The sequence below is a fragment of the Parasteatoda tepidariorum genome, chromosome 4 (assembly GCF_982258835.1).
Source record: "Parasteatoda tepidariorum strain Cologne lab strain chromosome 4, Ptep-v5.0, whole genome shotgun sequence".
NCBI lineage: Eukaryota > Metazoa > Arthropoda > Arachnida > Araneae > Theridiidae > Parasteatoda > Parasteatoda tepidariorum.
Window position 1 is genome coordinate 41,850,934 of NC_141758.1, and position 19,943 is coordinate 41,870,876.

The 19,943-nt window shown below is 31.2% G+C and overlaps 1 protein-coding gene across 2 annotated transcripts; it reads right to left on the reverse strand.

Moving 5' to 3' along the window:
* Positions 1–1,856: 1,856 nt before the first annotated feature.
* Positions 1,857–19,329, reverse strand: LOC147810926 (uncharacterized). Of its 2 annotated transcripts, none has more exons than XM_087160998.1 (9): positions 19,193–19,329; positions 15,935–16,049; positions 14,053–14,282; positions 11,859–12,351; positions 9,868–9,941; positions 9,121–9,248; positions 5,907–6,166; positions 4,093–4,256; positions 1,857–2,101 (listed from the first exon to the last, which is right to left on the reverse strand). In XM_087160998.1, exons 2-9 carry the CDS (start codon positions 15,987–15,989, stop codon positions 1,919–1,921), a joined length of 1,587 nt encoding a protein of 528 aa, XP_087017124.1. In that variant the 5' UTR covers positions 15,990–16,049; positions 19,193–19,329; the 3' UTR covers positions 1,857–1,918. The 2 variants fall into 2 exon arrangements, with proteins under 2 accessions (XP_087017124.1, XP_087017125.1); XM_087160999.1 differs by having other exon boundaries at positions 15,935–16,044; positions 19,193–19,324.
* Between the last annotated feature and the right edge of the window lie 614 nt (positions 19,330–19,943).

Genomic DNA, 19,943 nt, shown 5'->3' on the forward strand with positions numbered 1-19,943 from the left:
CTATTAGCGAAGTTTTAAGCGAAAAGTAAATACAGAAAAGTATGGTTGTAAATTGTAGTTCATTTACGTTGCACTAGAGCTGCACAATGGGCTATTGGCGACTATCTGGGAAACATCCCTCAGGATGATTCGAAGACATGCCATCACAATTTTGATTCCTCTGCAGAGGGGATGGCACCCCCGCTTCGGTAGCCCGACGACCTGTACGCGAAGTCGTGCACTTTACGGTAGAGCAGTTTAACGAGAACCAATACCACACACCCTCAGTCCTTACGCAGACTGATCCTAGTGGTCACCCATCCGCACACGCAGTCAGTGATGCTTGACTTCGGTGATCTGCTGGGAACCGTATCTTAATGATTAGTCCACTGCGGGACACAGAAAAGCATGGACTAGAGACATAATAAACTATAATCTGAGTAAAACTTTTTAAATTAATTTCAAGCTCTTAGACAAAGTATTTTCTGCCTCTGAAAACGCTACTGATAATGGGTAAGTTGAGTGGACATATTCAGAAATCACTGGCACCCTGAGTGCATCATCCGTAAAATTCATTTCATCGTAAAATCCTTTTTTTTTTTTACCGTAAAATTTTATACCGGAATTTTTACAGTAATATTTATTTAAAAAATTGTAGTTACGTGTTTTTACAGTAAATATTATTGCAAAAATCATGAATTATCAGATTTTTTGTTTGTATTTTACAGTAAAAAGTATTGTCATCCTAATTGTCGGTATTATCGTAATTTTATCCGGAATTTTTTACTATATGGAATCACTAAAGCATGATTAAAAAGTACCATCCAACCTGATACCCACCTTTTAGTATGGGTAACTGAACCCCGGACAAAGATTCAACCCATCACACCGAATAGGCAGCTAATGCAACAAGTAACAGTACATCGAAATATACGAAGAAAGACCTTTTATAAAAATGCACAGGCAAAAACCGATATTTTCTTAGCGTTGACCCCATGACCAGCAGATCAGGTCCATGAGCTCGTTCACTCTAAGAAAGTCTATCACCAACCGGAGAGCTTGAACTAGGCCCTGCCTGGTAAGTCCCAGACAAGATAAAATGTGGTCAGGGGAGGCTTGGGCAGCAGAACACTTAGTGCAGATTCGAAGTGTTTATAACCATCGTTATAAGTCATTGATGGCGGAGGTCCACTGAGGAAACGAGTTATGGCAGTTTGTTCTCGTCTATTGCTGTCCCGAGCCAAGGAGCCCCCTGGGCACCTACCATGAATGTACCGGTGGGCTAAAGTCTGTAGGCACCGGAGCTAAGTCAGTCTTCTACCGCTGGTGCTCCAGGTCTTTGATCATGGAAGCTGCCCCTTACCCCATCCATGAATTGTTGTTTCTTAGCGTGAAACTCAGTAATTGTATGCGCTTAAAAAAGAGCTTCCGTTGAGTATGAAGATAGTAATAAAAGTCGACATGTTTCGAGCACTCAAATACAGGCGCTCATTTTTAAGACTTGTCAGACGTCAATGAGGTAAAAAGAAAGCGATTTGAAACAGAAAACGTAAAGTTGACAAAATATTATTAAAATAAAGGTGAAAAGCAAAACTTGGAAAAACGGCGATAGCCGAGAGTGAAGCAGAAAAAAATAAAAGTTAAAAACAGAGCAGGAAAAAACGTAATAGCCGAGAAGGCAATTATGTATTTTTTCACTTCAGTCTCTTGTGCTTATTCATTAAGTGAAGTTACTCATTAAGGTGTAGCTTTTACAGCGTGTGGTTCTTTCTTAATAAAAGCTAAAAGTGCGAAAATATTGATCTGAAATAAATGTTGAAAGTAAGTTCTCTATAAAGTAAGCATACTAATAAAAGTAAAAAATATTAAAAAAAGACTGAAACTAAAGTTCTTTATTTTCTTTAAAAGAAATCAAATATATTATGACAAATTTTTGATTTTAATTTGGTTTGGTATTATCAAAATCATGTGTATTGGTATATATCCATTCTAAATAGTGGGTGACTCTTGTGTAGACTCCAGGAAACCCAGGCTCTGCACATCTGTAACCGAATGAAACGATACCAATCACAGTCCAACGATCATTACTCAATGGAATCATTAGTGGACCCCCAGAATCACTCTAAATTAAACAAAAAGTAATAAATAAATAACTTTTTAGAACTTTTAAAAATTATTCATTTATAAAATAAATTTAATTTCGATATTGCACAAATGTTTAGTTCCGAGCAGCTAAAAATGTGTTACTTTTAATTCAAAAATATCACATTCGGGTTTTGTGTCATCATTATTTTTATATGTTTTTTCTAACAGGTCTTTCTTTACCTTTAAAGTTCAATACTGTCCATAAAAAGCATGCAAATATCACCATTTTTTAAAATATGAGTCATATTTTAAAGTATTCGTCTATTTGTGTGCACCATCAATTTTTTTGAGAAGAGCAATAAGAACTATATTTACCCAAAAGGCATTATACTTGTTACATTAAAAATTCCTCAAATAATAGCGTACTCTAATACTCATAAATGAAAGTAAGCAGACAGAGCTATATAATCTAAAAGAAAAACTAATATTTATGCATATTAATTGAAATATATTTGTAGTTTAATACAAGAACATCATAAATTAAGGAAAAATCACAAAAATGACATTAAGTCAAAAGTAACGCAGAGATTTATAATGAAACTTGCACACAATATAGTGCACAGAATAATGTATAAAATAACGTATTTAGTATTAACCAGGCAATTATGGCGTTACAGAAACTAGTATAGGTATAAAATGAACAAATCAGATGCGTCAGTTTTGGAATAGATAAAGTACCTTCAGTATGGAGTGTAATCACCTCTTGCTGTAATACAGCGATGCGTGATGCTTTCAATTAATTAAGCGGTCTCCCAGTTAAGTTGAAAGTGCTAACTATTGTTTTTACGAAGCAGTTGCAAACAGGGCAGAAGTCTGAGGAGGAGGATTGCGAGCAGCTACACGTCTTTTCAAAGCATCTTACGTGCTCGATTGGATTCAAGTCCGTTATAGCCCTATAGCACGAAATCATTAGGTATTACACCAGCGTAAAAGTGCACATAAATATCAATGATTTCATCTCTATACACTTGAGCATTCACGGTTCCATGTGGAAAGGCATGCAGGTCAATGCGTCCACCCAAAGAGGTATCATCTTACACACAGACAATGCCTTCTTAGTATGCTTCTCTTTCACAGATGTTTGATGGATATTACAGAGTTCCAAACTCTCTCCAAATCAAACAGTACCTACTACCCTTTGGAGACTAACCCTGGATTCATCTATGAAGGGAACAGCCGTCCAGTAGACATGTTGCTGCGCCAACCTCAAACGTTCCCTTCTATGGTGTGACGAGAATGGAATGCAAATGGCTGATCGCTTGGAGAACAAGCCACGTTCGTGAAGCCTCTTACACACAGTAGACGTTGATACCAATTTTCCGGTGGCTGTACTAAGAAAGGATTTGAGCTGATTTGGTTTTATTCCTTCGTGCACGTAACAATAAAAATCTGCCATCGGTGCTCGTCGTAGCATTTGAACGTACTTGGCTGAACCCTCTGCGTGCCAAACCTATTGTTGAAATTGTTGTCAAAGTCTATGAACCACAGAAGGACTCAAATTTAGCCGTCTGGTCAGTTTTTATCTGAGCTGATTTTGTCCTGCCTTTAGTCTCCCTATGAATCTCGATCGCAGTTTCGTAAAGGGGGGAGGGAATGATCAGAAACACATCGAAATTTGCAGGCTTCCGATCAAACTTACAAATATATGCTCATTACAAATGACATCATTTCATTGCAATGTCACTAATTTACGTATTGTAGTTTTAACTAGAAACTCTTATTTGACGACATATACTCGTAATTTCATTTTATTTGGCATACTTTTGGGTGAGTTATTGCTATTTGGTAACTTAATATATGACAAACAGTGTAATATCAATCTTTCGCTAAAAATGTTGTGATTGGATTTCAATTTTTACAACACACAACTACTCTTAAGAACACAAAAATACTTATTGCAATACATTTTCATAAACATAAATTAACTTTTGTTCTTGCCAGAAGATTTAGATATTAGGTTTCTATTACCTTGCACGAGTCTTTTCCACCCTCTTTGAGGCCAGCACATAACACATGAGTTGAACCTCTGGCCAAAAAAGCTGCGCTCTTTATTCGGGAATAGGCTAGGGCGCAGTCGTCTGTCGACACTATAGGCACGGTAACTTCGAGTAGATTCTCTTGATGTTCTCCGCCTATAAGAGATACAATATTAATTTTATTTTTCTTATTCATGAAAAATATTAATGCATATAATAAGGATTTTTTATTTTAAAAATTACTTAAAAATATTAATGCATATAATAAGGATTTTTTACTTTAAAAATTACTTTAATCGTAGCCTAGAAGGGACAGTGTGCAAAATAAAAAAAGCGAATACCTTAATAACTTTTTGATCTAAATGATCGGAGTTTTCCTTATCAGGACTCAAGCTTAATACTTTGACGCAGAATTATATTAAACATGTTTTTCAAATATTTTTTTTTAAATATTTGTTTTATTTTAAGTTGAAATAAGCAAAATATTAAATATTTAGCATTGCAATAATATTTGGTTATGAAATTCGATACAGTTTGGAGAAGGCGATACAATTTTGAAATTGCAAGACTATTTAAAGAAAAAGATATAATCAATTATGTAAAAGCAAAGAGAATTCAATGGCTAGGACATCTTGAGAGAATGGAGGAAGACAGAGGCACTAAGAAGATATTTAGGGGCAGTGCCAGGGCCAAAGGAAAAGAGGAAGGCCTGCCAAGCGATGGTTAGACGAGGTGGAGAAAGACCTTAAGATTCTAAAGGTCCGAAACTGGAAACAAAGAGCTAGAGATAGGCGACTTTGGAGAAAAATTGTTAGTGAGGTCATGGCCCAACATGAACTGTAATGCCAGGGAGTTAGTTAGTTAGTTAGTTATGAAGTTCAGCATGAAACTCCCGTGTGTTTTTCTGCGCTAATTGTAAAAATTTGGCTCACTTCCAAACAATACTTTTTCGAACGTGGCCTTATTTGCAGTTACTTAGAGTTATTCATGATAGAAATTTCTTTAATTTGTTCAATCAATTATTGATACACATTTGAATATGAATAAAAATTTTTTTTTCACAATACTCTTTTAGATTTTAAATTTCAGAACAAATTCTATCAGATTTTTTAGTAAGCATTAAATAGTTTTTAAAAGGAAACTAAATACCAAAACATATCTCTACTTGCAATTAAAGGGTCAGAAAAAAATATAAAATTTACACCAATGACCCATTTGCGTCGAAGGATTAAAGATTTAATTTGTACAAATGGAAGAAAGCTACGCTGTAGCCTATTTTATAATGTTAAAGTTACGTTCACATATTTTATTTAATTCAAAAGCAATAACTTTAATATGAAAATAAAGGAAAGGCGTAATAGTAATAATATCGTTTGTCTAAACTTCGTAGTCACTATCTCATTAGGCAATGTATTTTTTTGTAACAAAATATGCAATATTTAGATATACTTTGTATTACTTAACAGGGATGCTTTGTACGTTGTGTTAAATTTGAAAATCAAATTTTTAAACTACCTTTTACAGAAAAAAATGAATGCTAGCTTTTTAAATATTAACATTAACTAACAACAATTTCAATTAATGAGAAAACACTGAGTAAATCGCAAAATGCTTTGAGGAATCGAATCGAGAAATTGCGAAACAAAGCAATTTGCAAGAAACATATCAATCGCAAAATGCTTTGAGTAATTATTTCTCTTTAAAACCAAATGATTCTTAGATCAGCTCATAATTTTATGCCATTTTGAATTATTTTTTCAAAACTAGTTCTATGTTTAATGAGTTTAACAATAAATATAAACAAACCTAAAAAAGTAGCACCCCATCCTACTACTGTAGCCAAATGGTCAACCAAATCAGCGTCTTGAAGGGTCGGGTAAGGAAGACACACGGGGGCAATGCGGTCAGTGTATGAGGATAGACCAGTCGCTAGGCTCAAGAGTGCTATGTCATTGTACTGACCAGTAAATGAGAAGTTGCTATGCACTTTAACTTTCTCTATGGAAAAACTGTCTCCTCTGTGCATTGCACTTGAACCCAATTGTACAAGAAAAGAAGATGCAGGTCTGTTTGAAATAAAACAATTTTAAATATTCATCAACTATATTTTAAGTGCAAAAATGTTACTAATCTAACGTAAATGCAAAATGTTACTAATGAAATGCAGTTTTACAATAATTAATTAAAGTAATTATAAAGAATCAGTTTCTTTTCTTGCTTACGAATTCAAAATAACTGACCAGGGGAGACAGTTTCAGTACAATAATAGGTTACATTTCATAAGCAGTTTTGGTTTCGGACTACCTATCAGTACCAAAATTACTGACCAGGGGAGACAGTTTCAGAACAATAGGTTACATTTTATAAGCAGTTTTGGTTTCGGACTACCTATCAGTACCAAAATAACTGACCAGGGGAGACAGTTCCAGTACAATAGGTTACATTTCATAAGCAGTTTTGGTTTCGGACTACCTATCAGTACCAAAATAACTGTCCAGGAAAAGGCAGTTCCAGTACAATAGGTTACATTTCATAAGCAGTTTTGGTTTCAGATTACCTTTTAGTACCAAAATAACTGTCCAGGAAAAGGCAGTTCCAGTACAATAGGTTACATTTCATAAGCAGTTTTGGTTTCAGATTACCTTTTAGTACCAAAATAACTGTCCAGGAAAAGGCAGTTCCAGTACAATAGGTTACATTTCATAAGCAGTTTTGGTTTCGGACTACCTTTTAGTACCAAAATAACTGTCCAGGGGAGGCAGTTCCGGTACAATAGGTTACATTTCATAAGCAGTTTTGGTTTCAGATTACCTATCAGTACCAAAATAACTGACCAGGGGAGACAGTTTCAGTACAATAGGTTACATTTCATAAGCAGTTTTGGTTTTAGTCTGCCTATCAGGAGAGGGTAAACATTTTAGGTATTCAATTTCGCTTAGTTTTAGTCTGTCCAAAGAAAGTACTCCCTTTGCCAGTTATCTAGAGCATCTGTCGGTGGCAAGTGATATTTGAAGTGAAGTTCAAAATATTTTATGCATGGTAAACATTTAGAACAGGTTTCGACTTGGGTTTTATTTTTTGTTATTCACTTTCAAGTATATTTCAAGCAATGGTGGTAAAAGTTACGGTTTTTATTGAAAATATCGTAACAATATGATGTCAGTTTTTCCAAAGAATTTTTTACTTTGATTTTTCTCTTTTTTAAAAAGTTTATTCGATATAAGTTTCACTATCATGATAGAATTTCTTTTAAGACAAGCCTAATGATGATGGTTAATGTTGAGTACCAATAAAAAAAATGATATTAATATAAATAGTATAGTTTTAAAAGAGAACTTTTTACTAAGTTTTTCCTTTTTCTCTTTTCAATTAGGAATTAAAGCTTATTTAATACAAGCTTTACTATGGTGATATAGAAATAAGTGAAATATTTGAAGTGAAGATTTTGATTCATTTTAACGAATCGCAATACTATTACTAGATCATTTTTCTTCAAATTGTCTTTTATTGTTTCTAAGGTGTATTTATGTGACAATAAATTAGATTGTAATGAGCGACAATGGAAAAATTTAATTTTATACTATTTATTACTAGATAATTTTTCTTCAAATTGCCTTTTATTGCCTTTAAGGTGTATTTATGGGACAATAAATTGGATTGTAATGTGCGACAATGCAAAAATTTAATATAATTTATTTACATCATTATAATGAAAAGAACAGCTGCATTTCTTACTTTATATTTTAAAATATAGCAACATTATAAAAATTTAATTTAATACAATTTATTACGAGATCATTTTTTTAACTGTCTTTTATTGTTTTTAAGTGAGTATTTCTGTGACAGTAAATTAAATTGCAATGTGCGACAATACAAAAATTAATTTAATTTATTTATATCATTATAATGAAACGAACAGCTGCATTTTTTACTTTATATTTTAAAATATAGCAACATTATAAAAATTTAATTTAATACAATTTATTACGAGATCATTTTTTTAACTGTCTTTTATTGTTTTTAAGTGAGTATTTCTGTGACAGTAAATTAAATTGCAATGTGCGACAATACAAAAATTAATTTAATTTATTTATATCATTATAATGAAACGAACAGCTGCATTTTTTACTTTATATTTTAAAATATAGCAACATTATAAAAATTTAATTTAATACAATTTATTACGAGATCATTTTTTTAACTGTCTTTTATTGTTTTTAAGTGAGTATTTCTGTGACAGTAAATTAAATTGCAATGTGCGACAATACAAAAATTAATTTAATTTATTTATATCATTATAATGAAAAGAACAGCTGCATTTCTTACTTTATATTTTAAAATATAGCAACATTATAAAAATTTAATTTAATACAATTTATTACGAGATCATTTTTTTAACTGTCTTTTATTGTTTTTAAGTGAGTATTTCTGTGACAGTAAATTAAATTGCAATGTGCGACAATACAAAAATTAATTTAATTTATTTATATCATTATAATGAAAAGAACAGCTGCATTTTTTACTTTATATTTTAAAGTATAGCATTTTATTTTACAATACAAGAGGAGTGTGAAGGTAAATAATTGCTTACTGATTGTTTATTATTTGGAAATCTCTAAAAAAGCATCGCCCGTAAAGATGCGATATGACTATATCCTTAATGACTTGAAAACTTTTTTTTTCTTCATTTTTTTACGGAAAAAAATTAAGTTTAAAAATATTTAGCTAAAGTTTAGGTCGAAATAATTAAACTCAAAATTATTTTATTTCAACAAAATTTTCAAAACGTAAAATTTTTGCAAACTGAGATACAGATTTTTGTATTTTATCAGAAAATATTATTTTTTAAAATGAAAATGTTATTCAGAAAACTTAACTATAATAAACTTAAACTATAACACTTTGATTTGTAATAAAAATAAAAACATAAAGTGCATTAGTACATAAATCACAGTCAAACTTTTAATGTAACTACTGGAAAGGAAAATTGTTATTAAAATGAGATTAAAAAATTACTAACAATGGAGAGGCAGTAGTACCACTGACACAGCAATGAGCAGCAGTTAAAATATAGCGACTATTTATAAGTGAGCCTCCACACAAGAACTTATTTGGTCTAGCTGTAGTAAATCTTTGGAATATAGCAGCCTAAAAATAAAAAATATTTTAGGTCACCTATATGATTTTAAATTAATAGTAAAAATGAAAGTAATGTTTGAATAAAAGGTGCGATTATCAAATGGAATACTATAAATTTTTAAAATTTAAACTTTCCGTAATTGTTTTACGAACTGATTTGTCGTAGTAATGATTCACTAATTTATGAATCAGCTTATTTTTGCTCTTCATCCTTTCTTTATTCTTTTGCTAAATCAGGAATTCATAGTTGCAATGATTATTAATTAAACAAAAATCGTATACGACTTTTGTGTGCATATACTAGACACCTTTGCTTTATCTATCCGAGTGTAGTACCTTTACAGCACTTGAAGCACCAATTAGGCCAATATATTTCAATAAAGGCAAATTCCAATAAAGGTTTGATTGAAAAAAATTTCGAACTTGCATTAATGCAATTATTTTAGTTAAAAAAAGTATTCATAACAAATCATATGGTTCATTAAATCTTTTCATTTCTAAATATTTCAGAAGTAGTTCACGCAAAATATAAAATGTGAATATCCATTCTTTTACTATAATAACGATTGTTTAATGTTCAAAATAGTTATTGAATATTCAGTTAAATATGCTCAAAAAGAATATTCACCATCCACGGCCATTGATTCGCTCTTGATTCAGTACCTCCAGAAATATTTGGCGAGTAAGGAGCACGACCACAAGCTATAAAAATATAGATAAAAAATTAAAGAAATGTCAGTTTCTAAAGCACATAAATTTCTAATAAATAATTAAAAGTAATAAATTGAACTATATATATATGAGTAAACGTAAGAAAAACACAACGTTGAAGACGCAATAAAGAATAAATATTTCTTATAAAGTTTTACGCATAATGTTTTTCTTATAATGTTTATCCTTATGATGTTTTACGCAGTTTTGAGTATAATTGTTACTTATATAAAAAATGCATAAAAAATAAATAAATAATAAAAATAATAAAATAAATAAAACCTTTGTTAAATAATTATTATTTGTACAATCAGTTATTGCATTACAAAGTTAGAAACACTTGTAACTTTCAATTTCCTGTAGGATAAAAAAAATCCCTTTAATCAAGCTGAATCAAAATTATGAGTTGCCATTGGTAAACAAAATTATATTAGGTTCAATAGTAGCTAAAAATTAATCTATAACTTGCGTTATTTAATTTTGATATTAGCTGTTCAAGTTTCTCCAACAGAAAAATTGACTTATGAACTCCACTGGGCTATTCAGAAACCTAAAGAGTCACACAAAAAATTGTCATTTACTATTTCCAATAAAAAATTTAAAAGGACTAGTTTGTCATTGTCCGAAGATTCTTCTTAAACTTACTTAATTTATTTATAAAATTGACATAATCAATTATTACTTTAATTTTACATTTAATTAATACAGCATTTAAATTAGTAGTAATTAAACTATATATATACTTTTAATAACATTTTAAATATATTTAAACACATAAATTATCATTTCAAAGTTTGCCTTAAAGTATCATTTCACTTTCCAGGCTAAAGAAATTTTTCAATACGGTAAAAAGGGGGACTTTTTAGTCTGCATGTGAACCCTTGTTAAAAATCCTCTCTTTTAACTTAATCCCTCATTTTATTCCTACTTTTTGATTAAAAACGGCTTTGAGAATCCTGGTGTTATTATTATATTTTGGAAGTTCTAAACTAGAATATTTAACATTTTTTGCTGTCGTTCAATTAACAATAAACATATTATGCTTAAAACCATTTTTAAAAAACCTCCTGTTAGAAGAAATTAAAGCATGATACAAAAAATAAACCTTCGTAACTCTAAATATCTTTCCGATCTTAACAGGCCTCATATAAGGAAAATTCTCCACTTCCGATGGACAAAACTGTTATGTTTTTGGTACCTGGAGGCCTGTTTTTGGTACTAGGAGACTTGTACAAAGAGAGTATGTCATAAAATCAACTCATGTAAAGGGATTTTTCTTTTATATTTTCCTTGTAAGTGCCTGACGAAGAATAAGTGTGAATTTTTTCAGGTTTTCAGAGCAGTTTTTTTTAATAGTTTGAAATCCAAAAACGTCAATTTTTAGACAGAGCACGCCCGCTAAATAGAAAGTGTTTAAAAAATATCCGGTTTTAAAATATGGTTCATTTCTATCTGTAAGCGAGTAGACAAATTTGAAACCAATTATTTTAGTTTTGGACAGTTTACTCATTTTAACCTGGTTGTTCTGATTTTAACCAAGTTACAGTAATTTTAACCTAGTTTTGGTTTCAGCATAGGCAAACCATGGCTCTTGCGCCGAAAATTTACATGAATCAATTATTATTTCCCTATCCTTAACCGATCGGGAAATAATAATTGAACTCAAAAATAAATGGCACCATTACTGTATAAAAAAACATCTTGCATAGTGGAGTTGGGAGTCAAATGGATTATAAGTTAATTAAATGGGAAACTTGGTAACAATGACATTTAAATGGGTAACTGGATATGGTAGTCAGAAGGATAACTTGGTAAAAATGATAGTAAAATGGGGTTAGTTGGTAACAATGATAGTCCAGTGAATAAATTGGAAAACAAAGAGTGGACGAAAAGTTTAGAATTGAATACCTGGTTCGGAAGCTCTATTTGTTTCAAGGCTATCAAAAGGTCCAAATGTCAATTTATTCAACGTGATTGATGAAACAGTTGAAAAAAATGACTCAACGCCATCATCCTTTTTTGTTCCATAGCTCTGTGTACCAGCGACTTCAGATGAAACAAGCGAAAGTTCAGTGATGTCATCAGTATTTTCTCTTGGTATCGGAGTAAGAGTTTTTGATGTTTCGATGGTTTTTGATGTAGTGATCAATATAAACGGAATTTCAGTATCATGGTTTTCAATCTCAGAACTATCGTAGACCTCATGTGGGTTTCTTTCCAAGGATTTTTGTTCTTCAGAATTGAGAATACTTCGAACTGTATTGGATTCAGGAGTAATATTTGGAGGAATTATGGATGTCGTAGTTGGAATTCTAGGCTTAAAATTAGGAATTATCTTATCGGGGTTTGGAAATACTATCTTGTCGTTTCCGGCATGCAACTCAATTTCTCCACTTGATGCCTGTAAAGATTAAATTAAAATACGGAAAATTACTATGTCATAAAGAAAATCGTCTAATACAGTGTGTTCTAAAATTCATACTGGAAATAATTTTGATGGAAAACACAAGTTCTTAATTAAAACTTTTTGTTAATTATTTCTTGTTGTTGTTGATTTATAAAGTTTTCAGTATAGTACAAGCTATAAAGCAGCACAATGGGTTATTAAAAAGGGGCTTTGCTATTTTTATTTTATTTTATAACCACCGTCCTACAGTCGACCCAATTTTTGGGCTTATGACTACTAATGTTCATCTCAGTAGCCTTGTAATTTTGAACTCAATCCAGAAGAGCTCCTGGATCAAGTAATGGAAGAAATTTGGCTTCGTGGAGGACTTTTTGATGGAACTAACCCACATTTGCGTTACATGGAGAGAAAGACCAAGAGTACCTCCCACGGTTAACCTTACTGTAAAGGGACTCTAACCCATGATCCGTCTGCCACCAAGGACATTTCACGTCAGCACTGTGGTCGGTGCAAGCCGAATACCGAATTCGTATCGACCAGCCATTGCTGGGATTCGAAGCCGGTTCACCTCATTGGAAGGCGAACTCTCTATCCCCTGAGCCATCGTGGCTCTGTTATTTTTATTGAGATGAGGAAGGCAGTATGACTTTTGATAGTTCAGGGCTACTGGGAATGGAATTGCTAGAACGAAAGAACAACGCTCTCTCATCGTCGAGTATCATTGTGCTTTTTTCTGGGCTCAGTAATTTTCTTTCGTGGGGATCAGAATTTGTCACCTGTATCATAAAATGTAACTATAAAATTTGCATTATTATGGGCTCTTTCAGAAAAAATCTCGGATTTACAACAAGAGCAGCCCACTATCACAAAAGCTGCGAAGGATGAAATCGACTGAATGAAATTCAACAACATTTGTGCAAAATGGGGAGGGAAAATATCAATGGTTCCTGAATAGAGAAATCAAATTTTAAATAAGTCGTATATTTAAAATATCATTTCTCAGAAATTATTTCGTCGAGTTTGTTCAAACTTTGTGTTTTGCTCAGTGGCCGAGATAGCCTGGTTGGTAGGTCGTTGGATCCATGCCCTAGAGGTAGCGAGTTCAATTTCTGTCGGCCAAAGACTCCCCGTGTAATGAATGGTGAGTGGTGCACGTTAAATCAGTTGGGTCATGAAGTCCTCTAAGTTCCCAGAACAAATAAAGACCTATGGGGGTACTGAATTGAAGATTGATCGTTCACTGGTTCAGGTCGAAATTGCGATCTATGGATGAATGAACGGATGCATGAATCGGTCCGCCCTTTTTAACGGTCTGGGACGTGTGTGTGTGTGTGTGACTAAAGACGTATTCTTGGCCGTAGATGGCGCCATTGAATAACAAGAAACGCACCCTCTGCATTAAATTCACTTGCTATTGGCAAGTGAAATTAGAAACAACTAAATGTTTGGTAATAAGTCTTTTACTTTTCTATAACCACAATTTCTAGGTATGAGCTTTGTTATGATAAACAATTACCATAACCAAACGAACAGTTTAAATACCGTAAATTTTAGTCTTATTACCGGAATTCCCGTTTTTTTTTTTCAAGAAATGTCTTTACCTTACAAGTATGGGAATTTACCAGGTTTTTTTTCTCCGTATTGATTGTGTGTATTTTGAAATATTTTTACACTAGTATGAACAGATTGACTCACAATTTTTTTTGATCCCAGGACTTCATCACTGGGATAAGTAATTACCGACGAATCTTCAACATCCCAGTCCTTAACGCCATCTGTCGGAAATGGGCAACAGTAAAGAGATGGATCATGCGCCATGCAAGGTGACAACTTCACGTTTTGGATTCTACAATACCGTTTTGCAACACAGAGACCGGCATGACCAGACTCAGACTTGCACCTGATTCGACTGAAACTACTTGCTTCTGAAATCAAGAAGAGAGAAAAATCTTTATAGATATATGTCACAATAATTTCTTTCAATGTTTAATTATTTTTCAAATGACGGTTAAATTTGTTTTAAATTAACATTTAACATTTTATTTTGATTCTAAGGAAGCTTGATAAAACGAATTCTAAGGAAGTTTTTGATTCTAAGGTAGTTTGATAATATTATCAATGATTTATTTATATTTAGATTTCTTTAAAAAATACACGAGCATATGCTTCCTTAAATGCATATGTTAAACAATTTTTACAAATATTTGTAACTTCTTATCATCACAGAGAGCGAATTTCAAGCCACAGTAAAATTTAGATTGTTCATGATTGTTCTCAATTGTTCATGCTGAAATTTTCATGCTTGATAATGTCAAACGCATAATATTTGTTAATAGACTAGCACTCGAGAAAAAACAATTTAAAACATGCAATCTATATTTGAAACATGAACTTAAACACATAATATTTATTTTACGATAAATCTATATATATATTTCTCTTACACGGCGACAAAAAAAAGCCTCATTACAACCCCCCGAATGGCAACGCTAGAAAATCGACCAATGATTGCCGCTAAAAATGTCACATGCCAAATCTAGTTGAGATGGCTCAACATATAGCGCTTTTAAAAACGGAAACTGAAATAAAAAGAGAGAGCATGAGCTAGGCAGAAGTGAGTAGTCTTTGTCGATAGATCTCAATTTTAGTATTTTGTCGAAAGCGTTTTTTTTCACTAATTTATATATTACGAATTTATTAGATGATTTGTGATTTATATCACGAATTTATTTGTTTTAATAGAATTCATTCGTTTATGCAAGTTTTTCCATTGCAATTCACTTATTTCAATTTTTAATAGACTTAATTATAGCCAAAATTTTAACCTTTTTATAGAGATTTCAGTTTTAGAAATTTTATCTTAAGATTTTATACTATAGCACATTTCTAATAGGTTTAACGAATTACATGTCATTTATTTGAATTCAAATTTATTTTAATCCCTTAGTATTTACTAAAAAGATGTAATTTTTTTTTAAAAAAAAGTTGTTATATGGATTTGAATGATTGCTTTGAATTCTTAGAATTTTGTGCATTTGCAATGTACCTAAGTTAGTAGCGAGCAAAGCGAGCTTGGTTTGCGAAGCAAGCCATATAAGATTGCGTAGCAATTTTGGGGGGTTGGCGAGCGTTTGCGAGCATTGGGCGCAGCCCACTAGTATATTTTAATAGCATGCTTTTTATTGAAAACAAGAAGAAATCAGAAAGCTATAAGGCAAGAAGAATGCTCTAGTTCAATTTTCTAATTCAAAAAAAAAAAAAAAAAAAAAAAAAAAAAGAAGAAGAAGAAAAAAAGAGAGAGAGACAGAGAGAGAGAAAAATGAAAGCTTAGGTGATTTTTGGTACAAATTTGTCCACTTATAAGGATATTATAAGTCGCCAAACACTGTAAAGAAATAGCATATCTATTGATCTCTCATTAGGAATGCTGAAAGAATAAGCTTTCAGCCATCTATGATGAGGCAAAAAGGGAGGAAGGGGAAATTGTGGGCCCTAAGCCCATGCCTGTGGGGCCTAGGAAATAATCAGGCCCTGCAATGTAGCAAAATAAAAAATAGAATTATAATATTTTTCTCACCTATTTTGAAAATATTCAGCAGTAAAACTGTAGTAAAAACCAAAATAATCAGCATGGTTCATAATGTCAAAGTGTCAATATTCTGTCATTTTCTTCACGTTGTCTGATTGCTATTCTTCAAAAGAAATTCACATACAATTAAAAAATTACCTATAAACTGGATTTTTACATTTTATGGAAAGTAAAAAAATATTTATAATCTTACAATGCGAAAATAAGTATGGTTCAGATAATATTTTACCAGAATATGGTAAAATTTACCGAGTTTCTGGCTTTATGGGAACACCAAAAGGCTTGGAAATTTTCACCGAAGCGCTTTGGTAATGATTTTGGTAAAAGGAAAATTAAAATATTGCTTTATAATATATGAGAAAATTTTGTAAATGTCATAAATTTTTGTAATTTTATTATAATACCATAGAGCATGGCATAAAAACCACACATTCGGTTAAATTTATTTCTCAGTTTTGTGATTTTTACTAAATGTGTGGTAATAAGAACTCTAATTTCAATTACCAGAATTTTAGATAAACCGTTATTATATGAAAGGAAAAACTACCAAAGGAATGGTTTAAATACCGTATATTTTAGTTTTTATTACCTGAAATGTCATTAAAGTACGGTATTTTTACTAGAATTTTTTTCTCCATGTATTTTAATATGTTCAACTTAGTTTGTAGAATTATAAACCTTCATGAGTTGAAAAAGTCTTAATATTCTTCATACAAATGACAGAAACTCAGTTTTTTCTTTAATAAATTTATTTCAAAAAAGAAAAAAAAAAACATAATTTCCTTTTTAATATACCGAAAACATAATTACTTTCCCTCCTTCAAATGTAATATTCAAACTTTTTTTTTATTTCCAATGAGCTGCGCAATCGGTCTTGCTGATGAGCAGACCTAGTGCGTTCTCCAGAGGTGGTATCCACTCTTTCAGGACCACCACAATGGGTGAGATACCGTTGGTCATGTTAATTTGGACGTCTAGTTTCTGCCACACTAGATGGCAGCACCGAGACTCTATTTGGATACTAAAGTGCACTAGGAATTCAATTTTGCCGGAAATGACAAGAGCCAATAAGGCACTCCAGGGATCTTTTACATGCCGCATAATCGTACGACATGGCCGCTGAGGATTTTCTGCATCCCGAAAATCCGGTGTCTGGGCCGGGGATCGAACCCGCAGACTTGGGCTGCGACAAACCAACTGCGCCACCCAGTCACATATTTAAACTATACCAGCATGTATTTTATTATTTTTTCCACTATAATTGAAAAAATATTCATAACAAAACTATTCTTAAAATATGTGAAGAGGTACAGAAGTTACCCATAAAAGTTTGTGAATTACTACTATTGAATAATGTTTTTATATTATCAATCACATTTTTCTATTCGAAAACGTTTAACTAAAATAGCGAAAAATCTTTACTGCGCTTTTTTGTTTAAAGAAAATAAATTTTAAATAATATTTTTTTTCATAAGTTTTGACTCATGTTCTCTAGTTTTCAAATAAAATGTTTTTTAATTATCGGTCTTAAATATTGAAATGAATTTCAGATATTTCATTTTGTGTCCCCATACCATTTCTTTATCATCGCTGTAAAAAATTACGGTTCAAATTACGATATAAGTTCCCAGCACTTCGGTTGTATTATCCGTAAAATCCATTTTACCGTAATTTTTACAGTCATATTTATTTAGAGTGATTCAGTGATTTTACTGTAACTATTACTGTAAAATTACAGTCATATTTATTTAATTAGAGTGATTCAGTGATTTTACTGTAAAAATTACGGTACCACAGATTCTTTATTCTGTAATTTGTTCCTATAAAGATGGATTTTATATATAGAAATACCGGCATTATGAGAGTCGGTACTTTTTAGAGTGTAGAAGGCAAGCATTAATTTCTCTTATTCCTAAATACTTGCTCCAACTGTTGATATTCAAATAGAAAAATCTCCAAAAGTTTCATTTTGTATTAAAATCAACCTACAATTGACACAATATTTACTTTAAGTTTTTAATTAAGACAGATACATAAGTAATAGAATAAAATCAAGGTCAAGTGCATAAGTAAAAGAATAAATACAAGGCTAAAAGCATAAGTAAAAATAAAACGTTTTATTTAAGTTATTGATAAAAACACGTGATGAATTCTTAACAACAATGATCTTAATCGCACCATCACAAAATTGCCCCCCTTTTTATTATTTTTATTAAATCTGCCACACTGATCGGAAAAACGACCACGAAACTCTTGATTTTCGCTGAAAATGAGTTTTTCCAAAACATTAGTAGGGATTTCAAGCAAAGTAGTTAGAGTTTAATTGTTTCAAACTTAGGTTGATGAAAGATTTTATTTATCATTTCTGTGATCAACATGGCCATTTTAGAAAAATGAGAAATATTTTAATTTTCGGGAAAAAAATAGAAAAAAAAAAAGAATTTTTTATTCAACATTATTATTATTTACTTGCTACAACATTGATATTTTCCACTAATGTTTGCTGATAGGGACCAAATAAATAATTCACCGAAAAAAAAAAGGAATGTATATAATTGTAATACAATTTAATTCGTAAAACACGAAGATAATTGTTTGTGGATGGATGTGCTAATTATAGCTATGATGAGATAATTAACTAAATATTTATCTGTTATTTGAATTGTCATAATTACTATCTATTTCTCTTAATTAAGGCCTAATAATGATTCGTAATAAGTCATGAATAATTGCATGTGGATGAATTATTTAATAACTATGGATATACCAATTATTTATATATCATTCGATTGCCATAATTGATATCGTTAAATTTTTAATAAAAACCAAATAATTTGTAAAGTACATAGATAATCATGTATAGATGGATGATTTAATAACAGTTGATTATCCAAATAATTGTCATTAAATATTTATAATTATTATCAATATTTTTTGGGGGAAACACATTGGATGGATGTATATAACTGTGGATTTATCTTACATTAGTCAGTTATTGAATTTTAATATATTTAATATAAAAGTTTTTTTTTATCAAAACTAAATAATAATTTGTAAAGCACATCGATAGTTAAATGTTGAGGTATTTGGTATTGCGTATCAATCATATATTTATCTGCTATTGAATTGCCCCAATTATTATCAGCATTTTAAGATATCTTTACTTCTAAAGACCAAATAAATAATTCACAAAAGACATAACAAACAGGTATTACTGACAGTTAGTGATTGTCAGATTTTACTCACCGAAATATCATCCATATCAGTTAAAAACTCCAAAGCAATATCTATTTCTTCATGGAATTGAACAATTCTAGGGAAGAAAGTTATTGTGCAGGGTTTTTCTGATTTCTTTCCTCACTTCTATCTGGTTTTGGGACACTAATAGTTGCGTGTTGAGATACAAAATAACCTCTCGACCTTGAAAAAGTCAGCCCACGGACATAGAAAGTAAACAAGTAAGAAAATGCAATTTGCCTGTCTTGTGCTTTCCTGCACGATATACAACTATTGAAAATTCATATTCTTCAAACCATTAACTTCAATTTAATGCGCACAATAAATTTTTGCTTCATTAACAATTTATGTGACAGAAATTTATGAGCAACTGTGACAGAATAATTTTGTTGCAACTGATGTGACAATTATATTGCTTTTTCTTGTATCATCATTTCTTACTAACTATTTCTAGTTAGTAATAAAAAAATTCTAAAGGCATTCATTGTTAGTATTGATAATTTGCCGGATGGTTAAATGCATCGTTGTTTCTTAGAACTGAAACCTGTATCATTTGAATTTAATAGTGTTTTTAAACATTATTGTAATTGTTTTCTTGAAAGCAATTAAAATAATAATTCCTTAAGCCATTAACTTCAATTTCCTGCGCACAATAAAACGCACAATAAATTACAACAGATGTGACAAAAAAATTGCTTTTTCTTGAACCATCATTTGTTCCTATAACTATTTCTATTTAGTAATAAAAAGCACTTCTAAA